The sequence below is a fragment of the Podarcis muralis genome, chromosome 9 (assembly GCF_964188315.1).
Source record: "Podarcis muralis chromosome 9, rPodMur119.hap1.1, whole genome shotgun sequence".
NCBI lineage: Eukaryota > Metazoa > Chordata > Lepidosauria > Squamata > Lacertidae > Podarcis > Podarcis muralis.
Window position 1 is genome coordinate 77,965,353 of NC_135663.1, and position 25,130 is coordinate 77,990,482.

Genomic DNA, 25,130 nt, shown 5'->3' on the forward strand with positions numbered 1-25,130 from the left:
AATTTAAAGTGGATTGGCTACATTTTCCTTCAAAATTACAGGAAAGAATAAATACGAAGTGCTTCACATGTCAGCATCGCATTTCTTTCATTTGGTACAAGTATTTTACAGCAGTGCCTTCTTTATGTATTCAAATAGTGTAAACATATATTGTCCTCTAGAATGGTGTCCAAACTTTTTTCAAAGAGGACCAGATTTGATGAAGTGAAGGGCCATAAGGGCCGACCAAAGTTGTTGAGCTTTTTTAAGGATTTCCCCCCAGGAAATAAACTGCCACGGGGGCCAAATTAGGCCCCCAAAACCGACTTTGGACATGCCAGCATCTAGGTCCAAACAAACACCCCCATCCCACCTATTATAAGCAAGCAATACTCCAAAATGCTTATCTTGTGAACTTGCCATTTGTTTTATCATGACAAAAGCTCCTGTTTCCCCCCAAAAAGGCAGGATACAGAAGTCTGATCTCTTCATCACTTTTCATTGATCTCCGAGACGTGGAAAAAGAAAAAGGAGAAAGTATATTTCCACAAGTTGGATCTCTTCCAATTCCTTAGATTTAATAGCAGAACAAGCAGAGGACAGGAACAAAACACTTTTCAACTTTGCTTGGAGGGCAGGCTTCCCCACCCCTCTCTTCAGAATTTCAGTGTTACAAAACCACAGGGGACCCAATCTTCACTGGGGAGAGCCACCAGCCTCAGTCCAACTATCCCCTCCCTCTCCCTGCTCTCTCTTGTAAATGAGCCTTCCACTTCAAGGGAAAAGGATCTGAAAGGAACACTCACTTAGCAACAGAGAAGGCCAGGCGCTTGCAACAAACGCCACTCACTTTTTCCTTTTCTCTTTGGCTGAAGCCCAGTTAATGCTGCCAGGCTGGGAGCCTCAATGGCGCCCTCTGGAAGCTTCACCTGGTGCAAAAACCCAGGCTAGCCCCCCTCTCCCCCCAGCTACAGCTCTTGCCAAACTGCACCTTAAAGATAATAAATAATAATAATAATACATTATTTACCGTATTTTTCGCCCCTTAGGACGCACCGGCCCATAGGACGCACCTAGTTTTTTTGGGGGGAAATAAAGGAAAAAAAATTATTTCCCCCCCAGGTGCGCTGTGCTAAATCCGAAGCTTGGGGAGTGCGGAGCTCAGCGCCCCCAAGCTTCTGGGTGCTGGCAAGGTCTCCGCTAGCCGTGGGAGAGCCGCGCGGCTCTCCCAGGGCTAGAGGAGCACTGCGCTAATCCCGAAGCTTGGGGCGTGTAGAGCTCAGTGCGCCCCAAGCTTCTGGGTGCCGACAAGGTCTCCGCTAGCTGTGGGAGAGCCCCGCGACGTCGCGCGGCTCTCCCATGGCTAGCGGACCGCTGCGCTAATCCTGAAGCTTGGGGCGTGCGGAGCTCAGCGCGCCCCAAGCTTCTGGGTCCCGGCAAGGTCTCCGCTAGCCCTGGGAGAGCTGGGTCTCCCACAGCTAGCGGATAGCTTCCTGAAGGCTGGAGAGCTTCCTGAAGCCTGGTGCGCACCGACCCCTCTCACTCTCCAGGCTTCAGCGAAAGCCTGCATTCGCCCCATAGGACGCACACACATTTCCCCTTCATTTTTGGAGGGGGAAAAGTGCGTCTTATAGGGCGAAAAATACGGTATATGCTGCCCATCTGACCAGGTGCAGGCAGGGAATGCTCTGCCACCAATTCAGCATCTTTTACTGGGACTGGCTCCAGCTGAGTGAAGCTGCCAAAAGTGCAGCTTGCCTTTGGCACTGAAACTTTCAGCAGGAATCGCTGCAGTTTAACCAGGTGATTTGACAGGTACAGGTGCCCCCAACACCTGTCAGAAGTGGCCCCTGGAAGGTGGGCTAATTCAAGATCCAACTGGACACTGGGATGTAGCCAATGACGCGTTTCCACAGATGGAATGGACTCATGCGACAGGGGTGTGGGAGAAAGGTCAAGCCATGCTGTAGGAATGAAAGGCTGCTTGTACAACCTTGGATACTGCCAGTACATATGCAATACTTACTTGGTTTTAATTAGCAAGAGCTTGCTTAGAGGGGAAAGGCCTACAATGATTCCCAATTACTTCAGAGGCCAGTGTGCTACTTGCTTGCAGTGCCAGGATAAATGTTCCACGTGTTGTGAAAAAATACTGTTATTTCAGAGCTGCTTAGGTCTGATGGACGGAGTTGAATTGTCTCTCTTTTGTATGTGTGTTTATGGGATTTTATGCATCTATGCATATATTTATATTCACAAACATAGGGCAGGATACAAATGTATCACATTATTCTTGGGCATATTATAAAGAAAGTGAATGGCCAACTGCATGTCAAATTTTGTTGGCAAACGATAGTGAATTACGAGTTCCAGACACCATACCTTCTGACACCAATAATCAATTGCTGCCCCAGGAAAAACCCCTCCAGTGATATCCTGTGGTTTTGCTGCTCATCTACAAACAGTGCCAATTGAGGAGAACATTGCATTCCCTGTTTGGTTATCTTCCACATTTCTTTCAAATACCTTCTTCCAAAGTCACATTCTTTTTCTAAATAAACATCTGTCAGTATTTGGTATACTTTTTTTCAACGTGAACATTCCTTTATAAGGAAATGCCTACCTGTGCAGTTTGTGTTTTCCCCCTCTTAGTAATATACCCACACATAAGATGCACAACACAAAATGTAAAATATCTCTAGTTTCCTTCTGTACAATATAAAACTGTTTATTTAAAACTTTTTTCTTTTCATTGCCTTCCAGTCTCCTTCCTGCTGAGCAAGACTCCTGAAGAGTTGTTTCACTTTTCTTTTTCTTTCTGAATCCCTGAAATTTAAAATAAAATTACTTTTATTTTGGAACTACCCGTCCAATGAAGGTTTGAAAGATATATACAACCTCTGATACAGTTTTAACTGAATTGGTGGATATAAGAAATCTGCACCAATCACCTCCACATTTCAAAAATGGCCGCAATAAATCTATCTCTCACCTCCACATTTCAAAATTTATGAGAACCAAATGGTTTTTCCCCCAGACCACCTTACATTTCTGGTTTTCAAATGACCTCATGTTTTCAGAATTCAAAGACATGCAAACAAGTCCCTGAGAGAGATCAAACCATGCTCTTCAACGGCTGAGTGCATGTATCTTCCTCAGCCATGGTGAACAGCCTGGATTCAGAATAGGAAGGAGCCTCATATGCCACCTGCATTATTCTAATGCTTGAGTAGAAAGAGGACAAACTGCCTAAAGTCTTGAGAAATGACAATGAAAAGATTCACTTGTGGATGACTATATCTTTCCAATGTGATCACTCTTTCTGACATCAGTCCTAGTTGTAAGATGAAACTGCAACTTTCAGAAATGTTCTTGGGAATGAATAGAACAGTGCAGACTGCATGTTAGACATGAGGATTAGTGCAGTCTGTTACTTTCTTGTGAGTTAGCGATTGCTGGAAAAATATAAATAGGGCATTATCTGAATGCCCTATTTATATTTTGTATCTTGCAGTATAAAACATACAGACCATCTAATGAAGGGTTTGATTTCATCTGAAATCTGGTCTATTTCTACATTAAAACCATTGCACTAGATCATCTTACTGCTGTCTCTCTTAGTTAACTCAAGGATAACAAATTTAAACCAAATTTAAATTTAAAAGAATATATGCATTACCTTTCCATGGTTTCTGCAAGCTGCATTCTAGCAAGGAATTGGTTATCTTTGCGGATCTCACGAACAGCTCCCTTAAATTCACGTTTGTGCTTATGAATTAGCCGTTTTCTTTCCTGCTCTTTCTTATTGCTTTCTTGTTTTCTTCCAAATTCCAGGCTGAAATTATAAAGTACATTATCTCAAACACACTTTTCTGCTGGACTTAACTGGAACTTTTTTGCATCAGGATCACCAACACTGCACACATATTGAGGACATTGTTGCCACGGCAAATTAATTTCATAGCATAATCTGATCCACTTTTATATGGTTTAGAATATGTGAAGTTAAAAAACAGCAGAAATATTTACACATTATATATAAACTGTTATTTTTAATTTATTTAGCTTCTTCCGGCTATTAACAAAATTGTTGTGCAAATAGGTGATGCAGCCCCTAAAAATGCCTTTTACAAGCCAGTAAGTTAAAGGCATTAGAATAAAGTTACAGAAATAAACTGGTGTTTCACAGTAGCAGCAGCAGCAGCAGCAGTAAAGTCACAATGCTTTGCAATTCCCTTTCCTTACCTAGCACTGTTTTAGTAGCATCTAGTGTACTAACCCTCAGATTAAGTCTCTGATATACATAGGTGCCTATCTACCAGAAACCCCCCTAGGTTTTTTGCACACCTCAGGTAGGCTTAGGGTAGACTGGTTAAGTACTTTGACTGAGGCTGCTCTATGGCTAGATCACATACCACCCTGGCTGCTTTGAAAGCACGAGAAACCACGCAGGAAGGCAAAAAATGAGGTTAATTCTCATGCTACCCAAGGCAAAATAATTACTACCAGCCACATGGTTCCCAGTTCAAACATTAATGATTCAGGATAGGATGCAACCATTGGACCTTAGCTATATGTCTTTAGCTTTTCTTCTTAGTCTCATCACCTGAATTAATTTCACACGGGGCAGTAAACACCAAGCAATTATGTGCATTAAGCAGAGCTATCGATTCAACTTCAATTGTTGAACAGGGTTTGTCATGGATGCAAAGTGTCAAATTTTATTTGCAACACAGGCAATCTCTGTACATGACCCTCAGCCGTATTTCTTCCAGAGCTAGAGATACTCACACTTTCACTATTTTGGGTGTGAACAGCTTCAAAGGCACTGGCTTTTTCTTTTCACACACCAAGGGACAACGTTGCCCTTTGCTCTCCAGCTGTTTCAGAACACTGTCAAACAGCTCCTGAAAATGAAACTCTGCTTTAAAAAGGCAATTGAATAAAATGCAATAAAACAAATACACAGATACAGTTGTAATATAGTTAACATATACTAACAAAAAAGTGTTAGTGAAATTGTATCTGAATTTGCCTGCTGCTTTCAAAAAGGTTTTTGATAAAGTCTTCCAACAAAAGATGCCCATGTGAACTTAGCGGTCATGAAATAAGAGGATAGGTCCTTTTAGGGATCAACAACCAGCTAAGGAACTGGAAGCGGAGGGTAGGAGCAAACAGTTCTTGCAATGGAAGCAGGCAGGCAGGCAGTTGGGGGTCTGTCCTGGAGTGATACTGATGGTTCATACACAAGCTGTTGTCCGGCAGTCAATGAGGCAGCCAAGTTTGTAGATGGCACCTAATTAATCAAGATGTGAAAATCCAAGTGGACTGCAAAGACCTCAAAGCAGATCTCTCCAAACTGTGAGAATTGGCAACAACCCGGCAAATGTAGTTCAGTATAAATATGTGCAAAGTGTTAGAGACTGGGTCAAAAGGCTAACTTTCCAACAGTGTGAGTCCATCAAAATTGTCAGTGACTAAATAGTGGAAGATAGCGCCATGAGAAAGGTAACTTAGTGTGCAAATTAACAAATTCCTAGCACGGTATTTGCCTTTTCAGCATGCTGGTTTTACATTCATCTGTGGTGTAATGCATTTGAAATACCACACACAGTTCTGATTAGCCCACCTCTAAAAGGGCATTGTATCAGAGGTGGAAAAAGCACAGGAAAGGGCAACCAAAGTAGTCCAGAAGATGGAATACCACCTCTCAAAAGGGCAGGCTAGAGAGTTTGGAGCTTTTTGCTAATAGGGGGAGAAATAAAGGGGAGGGAGAGATTCACAGAACTTATATATGGTGTGGAGAAAGTATTTCTCCCTCTCATAATATAAGAACCTGGGGTCACACAATGAAACTGACTGACAAAATCCAGGGCAGACAAGATAAAATCCTTTACACAACACATAACTGACCAATGGAATTCATTGCCATGCAGTGCAGTGATGGTCAATAGCTCAGACGCTTTAAGGAGGATTAGACAAGTTCACTGATTGTAGTTCGATCAGCAGCTATGGAATGCAGGAGTTGCACAGAACCTCCCCTCCAAATTCTAAAGCTGCTAATAAAAAGCCCACTTTGATTATTAGTTTAGTCACTTGCTCTCAGAAATTCTGTCAAGCAGTTTGTCTTTCCACACTGACAATTTTTGAGATGTCTAGCAAATGAAAGAACTCAGCGTACAATCTTTGAAGGTACCACAAATGTTTCTATTGGGTGTTTGCCCCACAGAATGCTTCACAGACTGAAACTCAGTGAGGCGGCAGCATGTTTTACCTGCAGGTGGTGAGGGTACCTAATCATTGGCATGTGCGTCCTCAGCAGCATTTGGATGGGCTGCATTATTTCACTGAATGATGGAAGTGATCCATATGTAACTGCGCATCTCTTAACCAGGTCCAGGCACAGGTCTAAGCATGATAACCTGTAAAACAATTGGTAGTTGTCATATCAACAGCTTAAATGACAAAACTGGCATTGCAATTTTAATGAAGAATTTGGAACAGTTGAAATATCTACTTTTGCCCCACAATTAGCTGAGAAAAGCTGTAGCACAATTAGAGGTGAATGTTCCCAAAGTGAAGCATTTTCTTGCACTCCACACTGCTGGTGTGCAAAGCAGTTCTGTTGACGGTTTCCCCAACCCATTGTAAAGTCTTGGAAGTGCTCAGAGCTGTCTGACTGGTAAGGAGAGACAAAAATGAACACTGCTACTTTTAAATTTCTGTTCTTCAGCCAATGAGCCCTGTTGGGCATACATGCCCTCTGTGGACATGCTAAAAGGTAGTGATTGGCCCACAATCTTGCAGTGAGCTTGTGCCAGTAAGCCCTTACATACAAACTCCATGCTTTATCAGGTCTATTTACACTATTATCACATTACATTTCACTCCACCTCCCTGGGTCTTAGGGACTCTAAGGATTAGTGTAGGACTGCTTGCCCCTTGCTATCAAAGTTTACATCTTCTACATCTTTATCACGGGAAGGCTGAGGTCAGCAGGAAGAAGAAATTACGTGTGGTGGTTGTTCCTCATCACACCTGAGGGCACTAAGCAATGAGAAAGACATTCCTCAAGTAGCACCCTGTAGCCCTATTTCTGGGTCTGCACACATCATCCCCAAGGGATGTCCCCGTGGAACTTTCTGCCCCACATTTCCTGCAGTTGGTATGGGGGCTGGACAAGATGGGCTCTGAGGTCCTTCAAACACGTATGTGTCTGTGAACAATAGGACTGAAGCTGTCCGGAGCACACCTAAAGCTTTCCTGCAGCAGCAGGAATTCATCTGCAGACACCGTTTACTCTCCAACCGCTGCAAGGCTGCACTCTCTAGTCACTGAAGCCTATGAAAGGACTATTTCTTCTGATTTGCTTGATAGTGGAGTGCTTCATAGTACAGTGGTGCCCCGCAAGACGAATGCCTCGCAAGACGAAAAACCCGCTAGACGAAAGGGTTTTCCGTTTTTCGATGCGCTTCGCAAGACGATTTTCCCTATGGGCTTGCTTCGCAAGACGGAAACGCCTTGCGAGTCTTGCGATTTTTTTCGCTTCCCCCCTTTTTCTAAGCCGCTAAGCCGCTAATAGCCTTTTAGCCGCTAAGCCTTTAATAGCCGCTAAGCCGCTAATAGCCTTTTAGCTGCTAAGCCTTTAATAGCCGCTAATAGCCTTTTAGCCACTAAGCCTTTAATAGCCGCTAAGCCACTAATAGCGCTAATCCGCTAATAGGGTTGCTTCGCAAGACGAAAAAACCGCTAGACGAAGAGACTCGCGGAACGGATTATTTTCGTCTTGCGAGGCACCACTGTAGTTTAGTCAGCTACCACTAACCAATTTCCTAAAGGCAAGGTGAAATATTTTGCCCACAATATGATTCTGTTGAAAGTCTGTTGCTAAGGCACACAAAAGACAGTTCTTTCATACTAAGTATTTATGCACTGGATCTATATCAGCAGGAACACATTCTAAACACATTCTAGCATACCGCAGATGATTCATGCCTGTTCTGTCATCTTCAGGTCTAGTTATAATATGGAGTGGAAGATGTTGTTTTTGCCAGGTGTCTGCATCTGCTTTGTCAGTGACAACAAGCAAGTCTGAGCGTTTTCCTAGTGACGCAAAAGGATGTACCAAGGTATAACCTGGAAGAGAAGAACACACTCAGAGATTAGTTTTAATATTGCTGAATATCTTACGGTATGGTAAATTTCAAAATAGTAAGAGACAGAATCACAGAATTCTAAAAATGTTCTGATGCACTAAACCGAGTAGACTCAGAAGTGGGGGGGGGGGGGGGAGAGAGGAAGAGAGGACATATATGCCTATTCTCCCCAGTAACCATACCTTGAACTTCTTTGTTTGGTATGGCCATGTAAAGAACTCCCAGGAGAAAATTGACAAGTTCTGGGATGAATCTTCGAGATAAGGATATATATTCTAGGAAGAGACAGCACACGAACAATCCTTTAACAACATCTTGCACTGTTGTTACTGTGCACTAAAGAAAAAATAGCACACGCAATTATCAAACACAGAAAACCAACTATTTATTCTTATTAGTCTCAATTAGCAGGTTATCAGTACAGTGGTACCACCAGTTGCAAACAGGATTCGTTCCGGAGCTCTGGTCGCATCCTGAGGAATTCACAACCGGAGGTGCTGCTTCTGCGCATGCGGCGAAACCTGGAAAAATACTTCCGGGTTTGCCATGTACGTATCCCAAAGGATATGTAACCGGAGGTTACTTTTAATTGCTTTAATACATTTCTTTGAATGTGCTTTGATTCCTTGCCTTCCTGGAGGTTAAGAAGCATTCAATGAAAAAGTTCTGGAACCCACTGCAATGTATTAAAACTGAGGTCGGGAAGTCCCAGCCTCCGGTGTTTGAGCTGGCTGCAAGGGGAGAGGCGCTTCATTCAAGAGAAGGAGGAAGGAAGAGTTCCTCCTCTGGAAACTCCCTTGGTGTTTGCGTTGGCTGCAGAGAGAGGGGCTAATCTTCCTCCAAAGCCAGCATGGAAGTGCAGCAGACTGCTGGAGAACGAACTAAGCACCCGGCCCCTTCTTCGTCTGTCTATTGAAGAGACCCTCACAGGGTTTTTTTCTTGGGGGGGAGTGTTGGCAGGGAAGAAGAGGGCAAAGTATGATAAAAGGTCAGGGAATGTTTTTAGTTTCACCAAGCAGAACGGGGATGGAAGGGTGAAAAACCTCAGAAGGGGAGTAGTGAAGAGAATCTTACACAGCAAGAGAGGGATATGGAGGAACAGAAAAACAAATGAATCCCGTTGCCTTGCAATCATTTCATATAGGGGGAAGAGTGAAAGAGAAGGTGGTTGGCATAAACACTGAGGAAATGTAGCCCTGAACAGAAAGAAAAGTTGAAAACCATTAAATTATAAAATGTATCCCAACTCTTGTTGGACCATATTAATGTCCACCTTTACAAAATAAGTCCTGAAAAATAAAAGTTCCAAGGTCTACTAGAAGCCAAGACTGCTTTCACATATACCGTATTTTTCGCTCTTTAAGACTCACTTTTTCCCTCCTAAAAAGTAAGGGGAAATGTGTGTGCGTCTAATGGAGCGAATGCAGGCTGCGCAGCTATCCCAGAAGCCAGAACAGCAAGAGGGATCGCTGTTTTCACTGCGCAGCAATCCCTCTTACTGTTCTGGCTTCTGAGATTCAGAATTTTTTTTTCTTGTTTTCCTCCTCCAAAAACTAGGTGCGTCTTGTGGTCTGGTGCGTCTTATAGAGCGAAAGACGCAGTGTCTTATAGAGCAAATTGACAGGTGGGTGGAAACCCCCTGCCAAAAGGCAGTCTACAATTCCTGTACAGGAGGCAACCATTTTAGACACATCCAATGTGCAATCGCCAACACGTGGGTCCTTTTGGACCTGGAAGGGGAACAGGCTGTGGTGAACTTATATGTGGCTCACTGACATGCGGGGGCGGGAACAGAACATGCGTAATGGGTCACTGCCCATACATGCACAAGAGGAAGGCAATTTTGCAAGTTATGAAGGAAGATGAGACAGTACACCACAGCTTTAGACAGAGAGTACAGAACATGCAATTGAGTAACTCTTGGCAATCAAGCCCTAATGCTTGATTATGTGGTGATGTGGCTATAGAAAGGAACGTGTGTAACCTCAGCAGAATGGACTTGAATGATCTGTGACAGCAACACTACAGGTCTGGCATAAGAGCCCTGGAAAGCGAGATCTGCATTTGTCTGAAGATCTTCTGGCTGAGTTGGGCTGGTAGCGAGCACGCATCAGTTTTTTTTATTATAAAGGGGCACACATATGCTATAAAGTGCTTTAACTCCTCGTTCTTGGTTGGAACAATCCTGCATTGTAGTGGTCTCTTTCCCCATACATATGCACACACATAGATTGTCCTGTCATGCTGACTTGAGGCCCTAAAACTATGCAGAGAGATAGCTATGAAGTTATTATAATTTGCCATTCTGCACCTGCTCATTTACCTATCTCAGAACAGGTTCAGCTCTGCACAAAATTACAATCCCTGCACCATTCACCCCATTTTCCACTATGGCCACTAAACCCAGGTAGTGCAAAGGTCTTACGGTGTTCAGGGAAGTTCAGCCTCAAATTATGTCCCCCAAGAGGAAGGAATGATATAAGAACTTTAGGCAGATGGCTTCTGTATATAGTCAAGTGCATTTACAACGATGGTAACTTTGTATACAGTCAATCTTCTTTTAGATGCGTAACTGAAGTTTCAATGGAAATCTTTACACATTTGAACTAGGTTATTATAGAAAGATCTGTGTCGTTAACAATATTGCGGACATACCTTTGTGAGTAGCTGGCTCATATAAACCAAAGATGGTGTTACCACTGGATGCCAGAAATCAGAGGTTGGAAAAAGTACTGCAATAATTTTCAAATATATAAGCTGAAAGGAAAAATATTCAGTCAGTAACAGTGGTAAATTACATTACCAACTGCTCAGTAAGCTGTCTAAGGGGATGTTAATGCCCCACTTCGCACGGCCCTTGCAGCAAGGAGCTTGAGCTGTTTTTGTGGGTTCCGGTGACCTATCACTGCAGCCAATGTAACCATGCAGAAAAGAAATGGCTAAAGTGAAGCAATCGTTTTCCACACCTGCTCCCTGCAGTTCCAGTTTCAAAAATTGCTAAAATACCATAAGACCTAGTCGCTCAGAAGCAGCTGTCATGTCCCCAAGTTTCATGGTGCATAAGGGTTAAGCTCATTTGAAGTCACTGGACATTCAAGTAAATGTGCTATAGACGCTATACCATAGAACATCCATGTGTTTATGCACATTACAATAGAAGAAATCAACTTCTTTTAAGAAACCACTATTTTAAAAATTATTTCTTAAATTTGTATGCTGCCCTATACCCCTAGATCTCAGGGCGGTTCACAAATAAAATTTGTGCATGTCTCCATTCTACTTTCCTCAGTCAGAAGGAACAGTGAGGCAGTCAGGCCGCCTTGGTCAGTCAGGCTTGGCCCAGCCATAATCTGGCAGAACAGTCCCCCCAGCGGCCATTCCACCAGGCTTTTAATATTTCAGGCAGGACCTCCAACAAAATGTTAGTGTATCCTTCTCACTAACTTACAAGGTGGCTCCTGCTCTGTGTTCCAACCAGACAGCCACAGCACAAATATTTTCAACCAAAAGCTGTATTGAGTGCATTGGCAGAAAGATTTTCTAGAAATGCAATAAATAAATAAAGACGTACCATATCTAACCCTGGAAATGCTGCATGACCTTTCACTGCTAGAATTTCTTCCATGTCATGAGTAGCATCTTGAAGGACAAGTTTCACATGATTACTTGCAGCTTTAGGGAACATTTGGCAAAGATCATACAAGGGCCTGTTAACAAGAAGATCAAGTCAGATTTAAGGACAATGTTTAATGACCTTTTAATTCCAAAAGAAGAATGAACTATTGTACACAGCCGAAATAATACACCCAATTTCTACCCAGGCAGCTTATCCAGAAGAATACCATAGTTGATGATATTGACCATCAATGAGCTGAATTCAACGGACATCTAAAACTCATCAAATCTATTCATCCTGGTATAGGACATTTGGACCTCACTGACTCACTGCCTACCTCCTGGTGAACTAGAGCACAGCTGTCAACGTCTCCCTTTTTTTTAAGGGAAATTCCTCGCAAGAAAAGGGAAAAGTTGACAGCTATGAGCTAAAGGTCTAAGCTGGTAAACATCTTATTCAAAAAAAATCTTAGAACTAGGTATTTATAGATTTTTCCTCATAAAACCAGTGACTGTGTAGTACAAAATTGTTAAGATATTTCTCAGTGACTTAGAAAACAGACATATTCATAGTCTACAGCACTTTATCACTAGAAGAGTCTGAAAATGGGACAATTTCCCACCTGTCAAAACGTGGGCATCAATACCTCATAGGTCAGTACTACAGATCAAAAAGGCATGACACATTACAGTGAGGCATGCGAGTTCCTTTGTCTGTTCAGAATTTTACTTTTTGGAGTGGGGCAGGGAGAGAGGAGTGCTTCCAATAGCAGTCAGGAACCATAGTCTCCGCTTGCATAATTTATTTATTATATTTCTATCCTCTCCTTTCTCCCTATGGTGCTCAGGGTGACAATAAAATAATTGCAAATTTCATTTATATAACATTTAGGTAGCTGCTACACTGTCTAGAGTCAGTGATCAGCTGGACATATAAAGGGTGACTTGTAGGGAGTCTGGTCCTGAGCTGCCTAGGACTTTGTATACTAGTTTCAGCACCTTGAACACAGCCTGGTAGCCAAACGGCAGCCAATGCATTGTTCTCAACAGCAGGGTAAAATGAGGGCAATATTCTGCCTCAGTGAACAGTCAAACAGCCGAATTTTACATTGGCTGCAGTTCCTGGGCCAAGCTGAGGGATAGCCTAACACAGAGAGCATTACATCTGCAAAGCTGCAAGCCATGCCTATCTTTTAAACCAAAATTTAAAACTAGTTGACAAACTGGCTGAAACTAACCTTAGGTCTGGTACAGCTAGGCAAAGCACAGGGAGTGAAATTGTGTCAGCAAAAAGAGCAGCAAATACAATAAAATTTATGTGTGCTGGAGACAATTTACATTGAAATAAAAATATAATATACTTACATTACCAACTTATCAACAGTTTTCAGTTCCGGAGGTGTCTGACGTGCCAGCTCCCCAACATACTCCAGAAGGAATTCAAACAGTTTCTAAAGGATAGGTTTTTAAAAAGTAAATGAACTTTGGAATGCAAAGTTCTTTGTTCCCTTCAATTAGTAACCCCCCCCCCCATGTTGATGTGTGAATAATGTACCTGATCACAAAAACATACCTCTAACTTTGCTTTGTTTCCCACTGCAAGGCTTGGGTGATTAGACTTCCGAATCCGTTCAATTACAAGCAGTTGTTCTTCTGTTGTTCTTCCCAACAATTCAGCTTTAAGTTGCTCATAAGATTCTGGAGCTATTGTAAAAATGAAAAACGTATAGCTAGCTAACATAAAACAAAGCACAAACAATATGCCATAGAAAAAGTGCACTATGATTACAAAACAAAGAATAAAATTTGTCCTTTAGCAAGCTGCTACAATAGTTGCCTTTGCCCTGAATCTGAAGAATAGGGGACCCAGAGCAGCACCTTTTGGGTATTCCTGTTCTCTGGACAGCTTAGTAAGGTGTGATAACCCCTTGAGCCGTAATCGGCTGGCTCTGGCTCAAACCGAAGAAACAGAGGTGACCCTGAAGGCCGGGGCAGCTACCTCCAAGTCTTTCCGTCATGCTGCACCTGCTTTTCCCCCTCACCAGGTTGTATTAATATGGCATCATCATCTTTATGCAGGAGAATGTTGGAAATTAAGTGATGCAACTGCAGCATCCAACCACTTTAGGAATTTTAATAACATGCATTAAAAATGGCTTTAGGCTTTAGGAGCTCAGAGCACTGCCACTCAATTTTTTGCTTGTGAAAAGTGCCACCCACTCAGAGAGCATCAGACTGAAAGTGTGGGGCCGTGGGGAGAACAGAAACACCCTTTGAGGCTTACTCAACTGGGTGTGGTTCAGGAGAGCACAAGCCTAGTGCAGAGATGGCTTTAGTAGTCAGAAGGTGGTAGTTAGCTCACTTTTGTAGTCCTGCCCCTGGGGTTTCCTCCAATTCTGACATAAGTTCCATTGTTCCTCCTCTTTCTCAGGCATCTACTAAGCCAAATTCCACATTTTCCCCATGTTTTGTGGTTAAACCAGAAGGCAGCAATGTAAATGCTGTTTAAGATTTGAACTTTTCAAGAGATTATTTTATCATGTTTTAGATGCTCTTCTTTCTGAAAAACCAGACCACACTATTTTCTACCAGTGAACAAGGAGCAGTGCTTTCCTACAGAAAGTATCTAATGCAATTTGAATAAAGGTGTTTTTCTTCCTACCAGCAAACAAATATGGCACCTCCAGTTTTGCAGCTTCTCTTTTGGCATCTTGCTTCTTCATATGCAATTCATTCTTGCTTCCTTCCCTCCTTCCCCTTTTCTGCTCTCCACTAGCAGTGGCTACCTCCATGACCTCCTCTTCAATTTCAACATCAGAGGGGCTGTCAATATCATCAGCACCAGTCACAGCTTCTTCATCACTTTCCTCTCCATCACCACTGCTGTCTTCTCTCTCCACACTCTCTTCCTCGTCTTTATCATCGTCAATATTCAGCTTGCCATCCTATTTAACAGGTTGAGATATATATATTAATCAGCAGAATCTTTAGGCATTAAAGCAGAGTTTGCTTCTCAGTGAAGTCTCCTACTTGTTTGACTGGTGGAGACTCTGGGAATGATCTCCTTGCAAACAATGGGGAGGGAGGCCTTTGGGAAGAAAAACCTGGCAAAGAGTATGGGTCAGAAAATGCCTCCCCACTTACTCTCTCCCTAGAAGCAGTTGAGATTGACATAGCTAAAAAAAGTATAGCCAACAACAAAGGAAGTGTCCATAGCAAAAAGGGCAGGTCCAGGACCACTCTGATGAACTAGAAGAATTGACAGCAATTCTTAAGTTCTCCCTATTGCTTCCATTCAGTAGTCCAGCTGCTAGGGTGCAATAGAGCACTACCCCAAAAGAAACAATGGCTCCGTTCCTCTTGAGCCGCAGACTATCTCTGGTCAGACAATCCCTGTATGACTCCCACTGGGAGTATTACTGAATGGGATGGATCCAAGATACAGGGTGTCAGGCTGAGGGAGAAAGCAGTCTTCCCAGGGCACCACCATGACCAGCTGTACAACTACAAGGGATTTAAATTCACATGCCAGCAATGTTACATACTTAGTCTTCAAAGTAATTTATGTCCCCTGAGGCCTCTGCAATTTGCTCCCAAGGTTGGCATGGCTGGATTGTGATCTTTTTGTTTCAGCTTCTTTAAAAACTCAATGAAAAAACATGTACCTTATAAGAAAGCATACGCCTGTCATCTTTATCAAGGAGGAATCCATCTGCCAAATCGTCAGCTGATATGTGCTTGGGTTTCTTTTCTTTCTCAGGCTCATCTCCACACATTCGACGTAATCTGTCAGTCTGCAATGTATAATATGTTGAGAACAGTAACATTAACAGCTAGTCTGATTTTTTATCACAGAAGGCATGATAAAATTCTGCTACAATGGTGCAAGCATTCAATGAATGATGGAGGCATTTATATTTGTCAGTGATGGGTAACAATATTGGTACAGTGAGCCAGATTTTTATCTCTCTCCACTCTATGAAGCAACCTGTCTGTCAAGCTTCTAATGTCATGACAATGCCAGGTTATTGGCAGGTGGACAATCCCCATCCACCTGTCAAAATTGTCCAGCAGGGTGTGGGGATGAAACTGCTTCGTCAGGAACACATTGGAGAAGCAGCACCCAGCAGGTTCAATCCTCCTGGCTGCAGGAGTCTGCTTCACCAGCAGGGACCAAGCTGACAGAAGAGCCTTCACTAGTCCTCCATCAGATGATATAAGCTAGAAACATCAGCTGATGGGCAGAGTTTGGGGAAAGAGCCTTTCAGACAAACTCGGCCAGGTTGGAACTGATTATTCCAATGAATTAAGATCTACACGAATCAAATTTAACATAAAACATGCATAATCTGTTGATTACATTTATATCTTGTATAAAACGTTCAGGACAGAATACCCCAATTTTCTCCTTATAACCATCCTGTGGTTAAGATGTAGGTTAGACTGGTTTAAGGTCAACCTGAAGTCTAAATCAACACTCTAAAACACCATAGCACTCTGGCTCTCAAATTGTGCTCAGGACTCAGAATAAAACAAAACCAAACAGCGTTAAAATGCCTAAAATCCATGGAAAAACCAACTCAAGAAGCAGCAAAGGGGGGAAACCAAGTTAGTGTCTAACCAAAAATGAAGCTAGAATTAAGAGGCCTGGAAGTGTTTAGTGGTTACTTGCCCAGCCTCAGCTGGCAGAGGGACCCAGAGAAAGGACTGCATTCTCCAGGTCTGGGCAGGTATATATGGTAGGAGACAGTCCTTCAGCTATTTCAAGTTAAAATATTTCATGGATATTTATGGCATCTTGTATATTCACAGTCACTGAAAACAGTTTATTATTATGTGGAACACAATACACAAACACCATACCTCTAATTGGAGGAGTCTCTTTTGTTCTTCCTTTGCTAATTCTTCTTCTGTTTTCATCCTACCAGAGGGTTGTGCCTTCATCTCAAACCCAAGCTCCCGAACTATCATATCATATTCATCAGGCTGTGGGGGGGGGGGGGGGAAATCACAAACAGTAACAGTCATTGTGCTGTGCTCTACAATAGGAACCTAAGAGTAGCCCTGCTGGTTCAGGCCAAAGGCCCATCTGGTCCAGCAGCATGTTCTCACAGTGGCCAACCAGATACATGTGGGAAACTCACGAGCAGGACCCAAGTGAAACAGTGCTCTCCCCAACTGGTATTCAGAGGCATGCAGCCCCAACAGTGTGTTGAAGAAACTGGACGTGGGAAGGGGTTAATTTCCTTTATGAGTGTAAACTACCCCATGGATGAGCTAATTCAAGGTGCGTGGACAGCCAAGCCAGTTGCTACGGGCATTGTTGCCCAGGGTAACAACTGTATCTGTGATTAATGTGTGAGCTAATTCAATAGTTTCAGGTGTCCCACTGTTAGTCTGCAGTTAGTCTGTTAGTCAATGTTACTTTTGTCCAGTGTTACACCTTGAATTACTGAACTTATTTAGAGCAACAGGGATATTCTATACTTGCATATATCTGTATATATAAAGCCTACTAGCTGTATGTATCTACATCCATAACTGGTTTACTGAGCCTTATCTTCTGCAACAGTAAACTATCTGAACCTTTCTCTGTGTGGTGAATGGAACTGGGAGCAACTTCCATTTCTTTGGCATAAAAGTTTACATTAAAAACATTTAAGTATTTCATTAACATCTATTTTAAGTAACTCCCAAACCAGGAAGCATTATAACAACATTACAAATTTTCTTACATTTAATTCCACCTATCTTCTGTCATGGAATCTAAGGCAATGTACATATGACACTGCAAATAACTGCCTAGACCCAGACAGGGCTCACGAAAACCTCATTAGTTTACAATGGAATCCCATACATGTCTATGTGGAAGTAAACCCCTTTGTGTTCAATTGGACTTACTAGGTGCGGATCGGATTGCAAGTTTGCCTACTTACACATCCACCACTGAAACAGTTGAGAATTATCTACAAGAATGAACAAGTTGGTGGCCTGCTCTCTTCACTTTTTTTGAAGGACACAAGAACAAACACTTGACTTTATCTGTAACAGGCTGGATGCCTTCAGAGACATGTACCTTCACTTGGAATTTCAGAGAAGGGAGTGTGGGCTATTCCATTAGCTGACACACCAGATGCCTCCGAACTATCCATCTACTGTCAGCTAGCAACTGCCATTCCATCAAGCTACTTGAACTGTTTCCATACCAGTTGGTTATTTAAGAACTGCAGCTTTAAGAACTGGTCCCAAGTTTATTTCTTTTTTCTCCTCCCTTTGTATGCAATATTGTGTGTGTCTTTTAGATTGTAATCCTGAAGGCAAAGACTGTCTTTTATAATTTAGAATTTTTGACTGAATAAGAGTAAAAATGCTTTAGATAAATAAGGGAGATCCACTTCTGTCCAGATTTATGGAGTCTGAAGAGAGGAGGATGTGGCAAAGCAGAATCTAGACCAGCACCTAAATGCACAGGACGTTAAGAGCAAGGAAGCACGCTGAGAGAACATCACTAAAAATTCACAAAGTTTCAGTTTTTCTCTTTAATTCCATACAGGAATTTGTACCACTAACAGGCAGAATACTATTTGAAGTAAAACTGGATAGCAAGTAAAATAAGGCTTACCTTGGGCTTTTCCTCTTGGTTTTGTCTCTCCGACTTTGGGGTCTTGTGGAACAGAAAGGCTTGAACCTCCTTCCAATCACTGTTGAGTTTTTCTGTAAGCTCCAATGTATTTTCCCTCTGCGTTTGCCGCTCCCTCTAAACAGAAAAAAGAACAATTGTGGGAAACGGTCTATCATGCAACTAGCCTTTAATGTGCAAACTCCTCTCTTGAAAACAAAGGGAAACTGAAACTGCACACAGCCAAAACAGAACCAAATTGAGCACTGTATCTCACAGAAAATGGCAAATATTGGTTAACATTGTTTTATTTCATTTTTTAATTTCAAAGGAATTCAAATTTAGTACAAGAAACCCAGAGTTTACCTTTTCCAGTTTGGATTTTGCTATCATTTCTTCAATGAGTTCCTTCCGTGACTTAGGTTTTTTATCTTCTTCGCTTTCCTTCCCTGTGATGGCCTTCTTAGAGAGAAGTCCACCTCCTCCAAAGTGAGCAGCTGTTAATTCCGCTAGAGATGAAAGAATGAAGCTGCTTAGGAAAAGGTCACATGTGGCTTCAGTCCTAACCCCATTTATTGGAGAAGCAGCTCTACTGAATTCAATAGTGCTTACATCTGAGGAAACGTGGTTAGAATTCCACTGCAAAAGTACCACTAAGCTAGCAATGTTTGTTAAGAACCAAAGAATCTTTTTTTCTGTGTCCTAGGAAACACTGAGGAGTTTTACATGGCATCTCTCGGGGTGGCATGTCAAAACATTTCTCCAACTCTAGAGACTGTGTTAAATGAAATAAACAGCACATTTTAAATCATAGCTGTCATTACTCCTAGTCAAAGTAGACCCACTGAAATCAATGGACTTAAAGCCTATTGGTTTCAATGGATCTACTCAAATTATGACATACGTTAGCTAACACACTATAATTTTAACTTCTGAAAGTAGAGTCTTAAATACAGTCGTACCTCGGAAGTTGAACAGAATCCGTTCCGACTTCCGAAACATTCAGCTTCCAAAGTGTGGCTTCTGATTGCCTGCAGGAAGCTCCTGCAGCCAATCAGAAGCCGCGGAAGCCCGGCTTCCAGAAAAAGTTTGAAAACCGGAACATTCACTTCCGGTTTTCGATCATTTGGGAGCAGGAACGTTTGACTCCCAAGGCATTCGGGAGCCAAGGCACAACTGTATGGGTATAAAGTTAGAACATGTGCCAAATTTTAGTTTCATGTTCCATCACACTTTCGGATAACTGTAGCTGCTTGCATCTGAAAAACTCCACCATTGCAATAACACATAATTGTAACACATAATTGCCGTATAATAGGACATATGTACCACTCTGCCTTTTTGACTCTTCTTACCTGAGAGTATTCCTCTTTCTTCAGTGTCACTGTCACTATCAATAGTATCATTACATTTTTCAATGTCTGCTAGAGAATGGCCATAGTGGGTTAAATCTTCGTCTTCATTGAGATTATATATATTTTTCTTTTCATAATTTTTCTGTAACAAAACAAAAGAAATCAGTAAGTGTTTTTTTGTGATCTTTGGTAAAATGTTAATTCCTATCCACACTGTCAAGACATAGAGATATTGTGCCTATACTTTGGTTAAGCAAAGAAGCTTAGACTTCTGGGTAAGGCCTGGAATCAAGAGAAAATAGCTCTCTATTTAGAAGGGTGTGTAGAGAGGAAATGTAGAAAAGTACATTCCTGACTGCAGCTAAAATGTCAAAGTCAACATACAGTGGTACCATGGGATGCGAATGGGATCCGTTCCAGAGCCCCGTTTGCATCCCAAACGGAATGCAAGACGCGACGGCGCATCGCGTTTCTCCGCTTCAGCACATGACGTCATTTTGAGCGTCTGCACATGCGCGAGCGGCGAAACCCAGAAGTAACGTGCTCCGGAGAGCAATTCGAACGAGCTCAATCCGAAGCACATTCAACTCAAGGTATGACTGTATAGGAGATGGGAGATTTCCTCCCCTCTGAATGGCTTTACAGAATCTGGGATACAGTGGTGCCCTGCAAGACGAACGCCTCGCAAGACGGAAAACCCGCTAGACGAAAGGGTCCTGGACCTCTTCTGAAGACCGACGGGGGGCAAAAGTCTTTGCTCCCCCCTGCCTGCCTTCCCGGGAGAGTGGAGAAACGCAGCGTGTTTCTCCGCTGTCCCGGACGGCTTTTGAAGGCAGGCGGGGGGGAGCAAAGACTTTCGCACCCCGCCCGCCTTCAGAAGAGGTCCTGGACCTCTTCTGAAGGCTGGCGGGGGGCAAAAGTATTTGTCCCCCCTGCCTGCCTTCCCGGGGGCTTTTAAATTGCCCCGGGACAGCGGAGAAGTCCCCCGCTGTCCCGGGGCTTTTTAAAATGCTGGCGGGCGGCAGCGGAGGCTTCGCTCCCGCCCGCCATCATTTTAAGATCGCCCCGGACAGCGGAGAAGTCCCCGCTGTCCCGGGGCTTTTTAAAATGCTGGTGGGAGGCAGCGGAGGCTTCGCTCCCACCCGCCAGCATTTTAAGATCGCCCCAGACAGCGGAGAAGTCGCCCGCTGTCCCGGGGCTTTTTAAAATGCTGGGGGTGGGAAGAAAAGCCCTTGGTCCCCCCCCCCCAGCCTTCAGAAGAGGTCGGGGGACAGACTGTCCCCGGACCTGGTCTGAAGTTGGTTTCCATAGGAACGCATTAATTGATTTTCAATGCATTCCTATGGGAAACCGTGCTTCGCAAGACGAAAAACTCGCAAGAAGAAAAAACTTGCGGAACGAATTAATTTCGTCTTGCGAGGCACCACTGTATGGCAATTACATATAAATGCACTATGACTGAGGGACAATGGAGTCTATGAAAACAGGTTTTGAGAGACAGGCAACTTTTTTGGGTGTGGGGGGGGGGAGACACCAAATTTAACAATGATGTAAGATCATATTCATTATTTAACTGAAATTATGATTTGGTGGAAATGATGCTTTTCTTTTTTGTATAACTATAACAACAATAATGACCCTTGTAAAATGGCCCAATACGCAATTCATAAAACACACTTTTTATATTTCAAAGCTTGTAACTTCTGCTTTTCCTATTATCCTTTCCCGCAGCAGGAAACACTTCTCGTCCTTTGTGTTGGTCACTTAATCTCTACTCTTTAGTTCTCTTAACTCTTATTCACATACATATTTTAAGTTTTTCAAGTGACTTAGATGTCTAATTTACATATGGCATTTGCTAGATGGACCCAACAAAATTCTGCAAAATGAATAAATGATAAAACTACCTTGCTTCAGAGAAAGCAAATTTTCAGATGGCTTAACCATCGTCTACCTGAACACCAAGAGCCATGTCCCAGCTTCCAACTCTTCCCTTGTTTCTTCTTTCTATAGATGCTACTCTGCCTACCAATCCCCCACCTATTCCATGTTGTCTTCATTATCACCTTGCTCATGCCGCCCTTCTCACATGATAGAAGTAATGACCAGTTGGCCTTACGTGCTAAACTAACAGCCTATTTTTCAACACGGCCCTTGAAATAGATTTTGGAGTTGGTGAACAATTGCTTATAATCCCAAACAATTTATAAAAGCAAATATAACACTGCCAAAATGGTTTAGCATCAACTCTCCAACATGCTGATAACAGGCAACTCTTACGCATCTTTAGTTGGAAGTAAATACATTTTAGAACAATGAGACTTACTTTCAATTAACTGTGCATAGGATCACAGTTTAAAGTTACTGGAAATTCTGTTTGGTAAGAGAGAAAGGGAAGTACAAACCTCTTGGAGAAGCAGAAAAAACTGATCTTAGTAAAATGTGGAATTAAGGAAGAACTTATCTTCAACTTTGCATATATTATTACTTGATAAAAATATAGCTCAAATGTTCGTTCAATTTAATATTTATTTATTTATAAGAGAACAGGAAACTTCTAAAGAGTTGCTATGTCACTTTCTGAAATTATTTTAATTATTACCTGTTGTTCCAAAGCAAACCTCTTCATCATTTTTTCTTCTGGACTTATTTTGGTATCATATTCCCCAAAACGTTTGTCTTTAAAGACATTGGATTTTTCCTTTTCTTTGTATTCTTTCTGCAAAGTCTGAATACGCTGAAAAAGCAAAATGCCACAATATATTAAGGCAGAAACAAATATTACTCAAACAGGGCACCAATAAGCAATAGCCAAACATGTTACAAACCATATATTATTAATTTACAATGCTACCAATGTTTTCGGGCTTTTTAGCTGCTCACCTGCTGGTTTTTAGTTCTCACATCCTCTCCCCCCCCCCCCCCCGCCTGAATTATCCTCTTGACCAAGATGCAAAATTAGGTGATGCAGGTTAGGAAACAGGGACGTGGGTGGCGCTGTGGGTTAAACCAGAGCCTAGGACTTGCCGATCAGAAGGTCAGCGGTTCGAATCCCCGTGACGAGGTGAGCTCCTGTTGCTCAGTCCCTGCTCCTGCCAACCTATCAGTTCAAAAGCACGTCAAAGTGCAAGTAGATAAATAGGTACTGCTCCGGCGGGAAAGTAAATGGCATTTCCGTGCGCTGCTCTGATTCTCCAGAAGCGGCTTAGTCATGCTGGCCGAATGACCCGGAAGCTGTGCGCCAGCTCCCTCGGCCAATAAAGCGACATGAGTGCCGCAACCCCAGAGTCGGTCACGACTGGACCTAATGGTCAGCGATCCCTTTACCTTTACCTACTTAGGAAATATTACACATGAGCTATTCTTACCTTTAGCTCATATGAATTTGCTTTTAGACATGCCCCATCTCCCTGCCAGGTCACTTTCCACCAACTGTCCTCTGAAAAGTATTCCAGGTTAGGGAAGGCAGATAAAGACTACTACAAAGCCTGCTTTAACTAGCCCCCCCCCCAAATCCCCCCTCACCTTTCTTTCCCCAACTGCCTTATGGCAAAGGTCATTATGGGTTTTTTTTAGCATGCCAATATTATTTATAGTATTTGCTAAAATTAATTTAATGTCATTTGTAAGCTGCCTTTGAAAGATTTGTATCCCACATCATACCACAACATGGAAAGTTGCAAAACTGTCTGGCCCCATTTCCTAGTAGGCATTTAGCAAGAGCACGATCTACACAGGATGCATTCCTAGCCAGCACAGACTCTGGTCTGTGTCTCTTGCCATCTAACTGCACGTGATCTTGTAGGTGAGTGCAGTCTCTGTGGAACTACTACCTGGAAGGGAGGGGCCCCTGACCAGCTATGAAATATGAGGCTGCTGAACACTTTGAGTCTGGGGTGTTGTTTAGGAGTTTTGTTGCTGCTAGTGATATTACTTTTGTATCTCTTAGATCTTATTTTGATTGATGTGGAAATTGAACAATTTAGCTGTGCACTTTTTAATATTTTATCTATGCTTATGCCTACCTTTGTGACATTTGTAACTATGTATTTTTTCAAGTTGTAAGCCCCTTTGAATGTGCTGTGAATTTTGGAATGGCAGAAGACAAACAAGGTATGTACTGAAGTACTAGCATTATGAAGAAGCACAATGTGAAACATGCGCTATTTTACAGCATACCTAGTGGGTTCCGAATACAATTCGATGTGGCTTTACTAGTTGATTTGCTTTATTGGGTTGGCAAGTTTTATTGTGCTGAGAGGCACATGCTCAGGACCGCCTCTCCACACCATCTGCCTTTCTCCATAAGCCTCCTCCACCAGAGGTCCTGAAGGTGGCAGCAAGGCAGCGGGGCCTTTTCTGTGGTGGCTCCCAGTTTGTGGAAAGCCCTTCCCAGGTAGGATCTTCATAATAACCCTTTAGGCGAAAACATTTCTCTGTAAACAGGCCTTAGGTCGATTATACAATCTGTGACCTTTTAGAAATGGGCGGTTAATCTTTCATGTTATCTTTCTCCCCACCCCCCACCCCGATTTTAACGTATCTCTGTGGGGGGGGGGGTTGTTTGTCAGTCGCTTCGGGCTGCAACGGCTAATTTAATAATAAATCATCATCATGGTAGTCACGACAAGAGGAGCCCCGTTTCTCCGGCGGCAGCCAAGGGCTCACCTTCTTGTGGGCCTTGGAGCGCGTGAAGCCCGGCAGCCCCACGTCGTGCTTCGTCTTCCTGCCCAGGATGTGGAACTTCTGCCTGTTGACCTTCACCTCGAAGGGGTTGCTCGACACCGAGGGGGCGGCAGCGGCGGCGGCGGGGAGGCCCTGAGCCCGCCTCGCCGCGGCGCCACCACCGGCCCCCTTCCGCTTGCCCGCTTTGCCCATCGCGTCTCACGCAGTTCTCTCCCTTCGACGGAGCTTCACCCGACTGCACGAGCCCCGGAAGTCGCACGTGAGCCTCTCTAGTTGTCGCGAGATCTCTCTTCCGGCGGAAACGGACCGTAGAGTCGAAGCCGCTTACGGAAAGGAAGGACGCATCCCAGAATGCCTCGCGCAGGGGTCTTTACGGCTTCCCCGCCGCTTCATTCTCCGCGACTGCGTTTCGGGAGTCCGCTCGCCCCCTGCTGGCGGGCGGAGTTGGGCCTGGCACTGTCCCGCATGCGCAATCCCGCGGCGGCGCTGGGAGGATCGTAACCCGCCAGCAAATGGACCAATCGCAGCGGGGCTGTTGTGGAAGACCGCCCTCAGGGCGGGGCTAACTGCGTCGGCTGGTGTCACGTGCGTCCGTACCTGGGCTATAAATAAAGGGCCTGCGCAGCCCTTTTCGCCTAATCTTGGCCGTGGCTAGTTTGTTCACTAGGCAGTGGTTGAAACTGCCGATTGGAAACAAAGGAAACTGAGGCCGGTTGTCAT

General features: G+C 43.3%; 1 protein-coding gene across 1 annotated transcript; it reads right to left on the bottom strand.

The window, feature by feature from the left end:
• Positions 1–2,667: 2,667 nt before the first annotated feature.
• Positions 2,668–24,663, bottom strand: NOP14 (NOP14 nucleolar protein). Its single transcript, XM_028743944.2, has 18 exons — positions 24,393–24,663; positions 22,327–22,461; positions 19,725–19,866; positions 18,736–18,878; positions 18,373–18,507; positions 16,614–16,736; positions 15,416–15,544; positions 14,413–14,695; positions 13,324–13,454; positions 13,116–13,201; positions 11,707–11,842; positions 10,791–10,892; positions 8,318–8,471; positions 7,959–8,115; positions 6,254–6,401; positions 4,771–4,886; positions 3,659–3,814; positions 2,668–2,805 (listed from the first exon to the last, which is right to left on the bottom strand). Exons 1-18 carry the CDS (start codon positions 24,600–24,602, stop codon positions 2,712–2,714), a joined length of 2,580 nt encoding a protein of 859 aa, XP_028599777.2. The 5' UTR covers positions 24,603–24,663; the 3' UTR covers positions 2,668–2,711.
• Between the last annotated feature and the right edge of the window lie 467 nt (positions 24,664–25,130).

Excerpts from the sequence above, each read along its gene's own strand:
- NOP14 (XM_028743944.2), bottom strand. The coding sequence starts at position 24,602 with ATGGGCAAAGCGGGCAAGCGGAAGGGGGCCGGTGGTGGCGCCGCGGCG. Across the intron at positions 13,455-14,412 it reads GGTGCCATATTTGTTTGCTG|CTCCAGAATCTTATGAGCAA; the intron begins GTAGGAAGAAAA and ends TTTTTACAATAG. Across the intron at positions 8,472-10,790 it reads TGAGCCAGCTACTCACAAAG|TGCACAGTAACAACAGTGCA; the intron begins GTATGTCCGCAA and ends TTTTTTCTTTAG.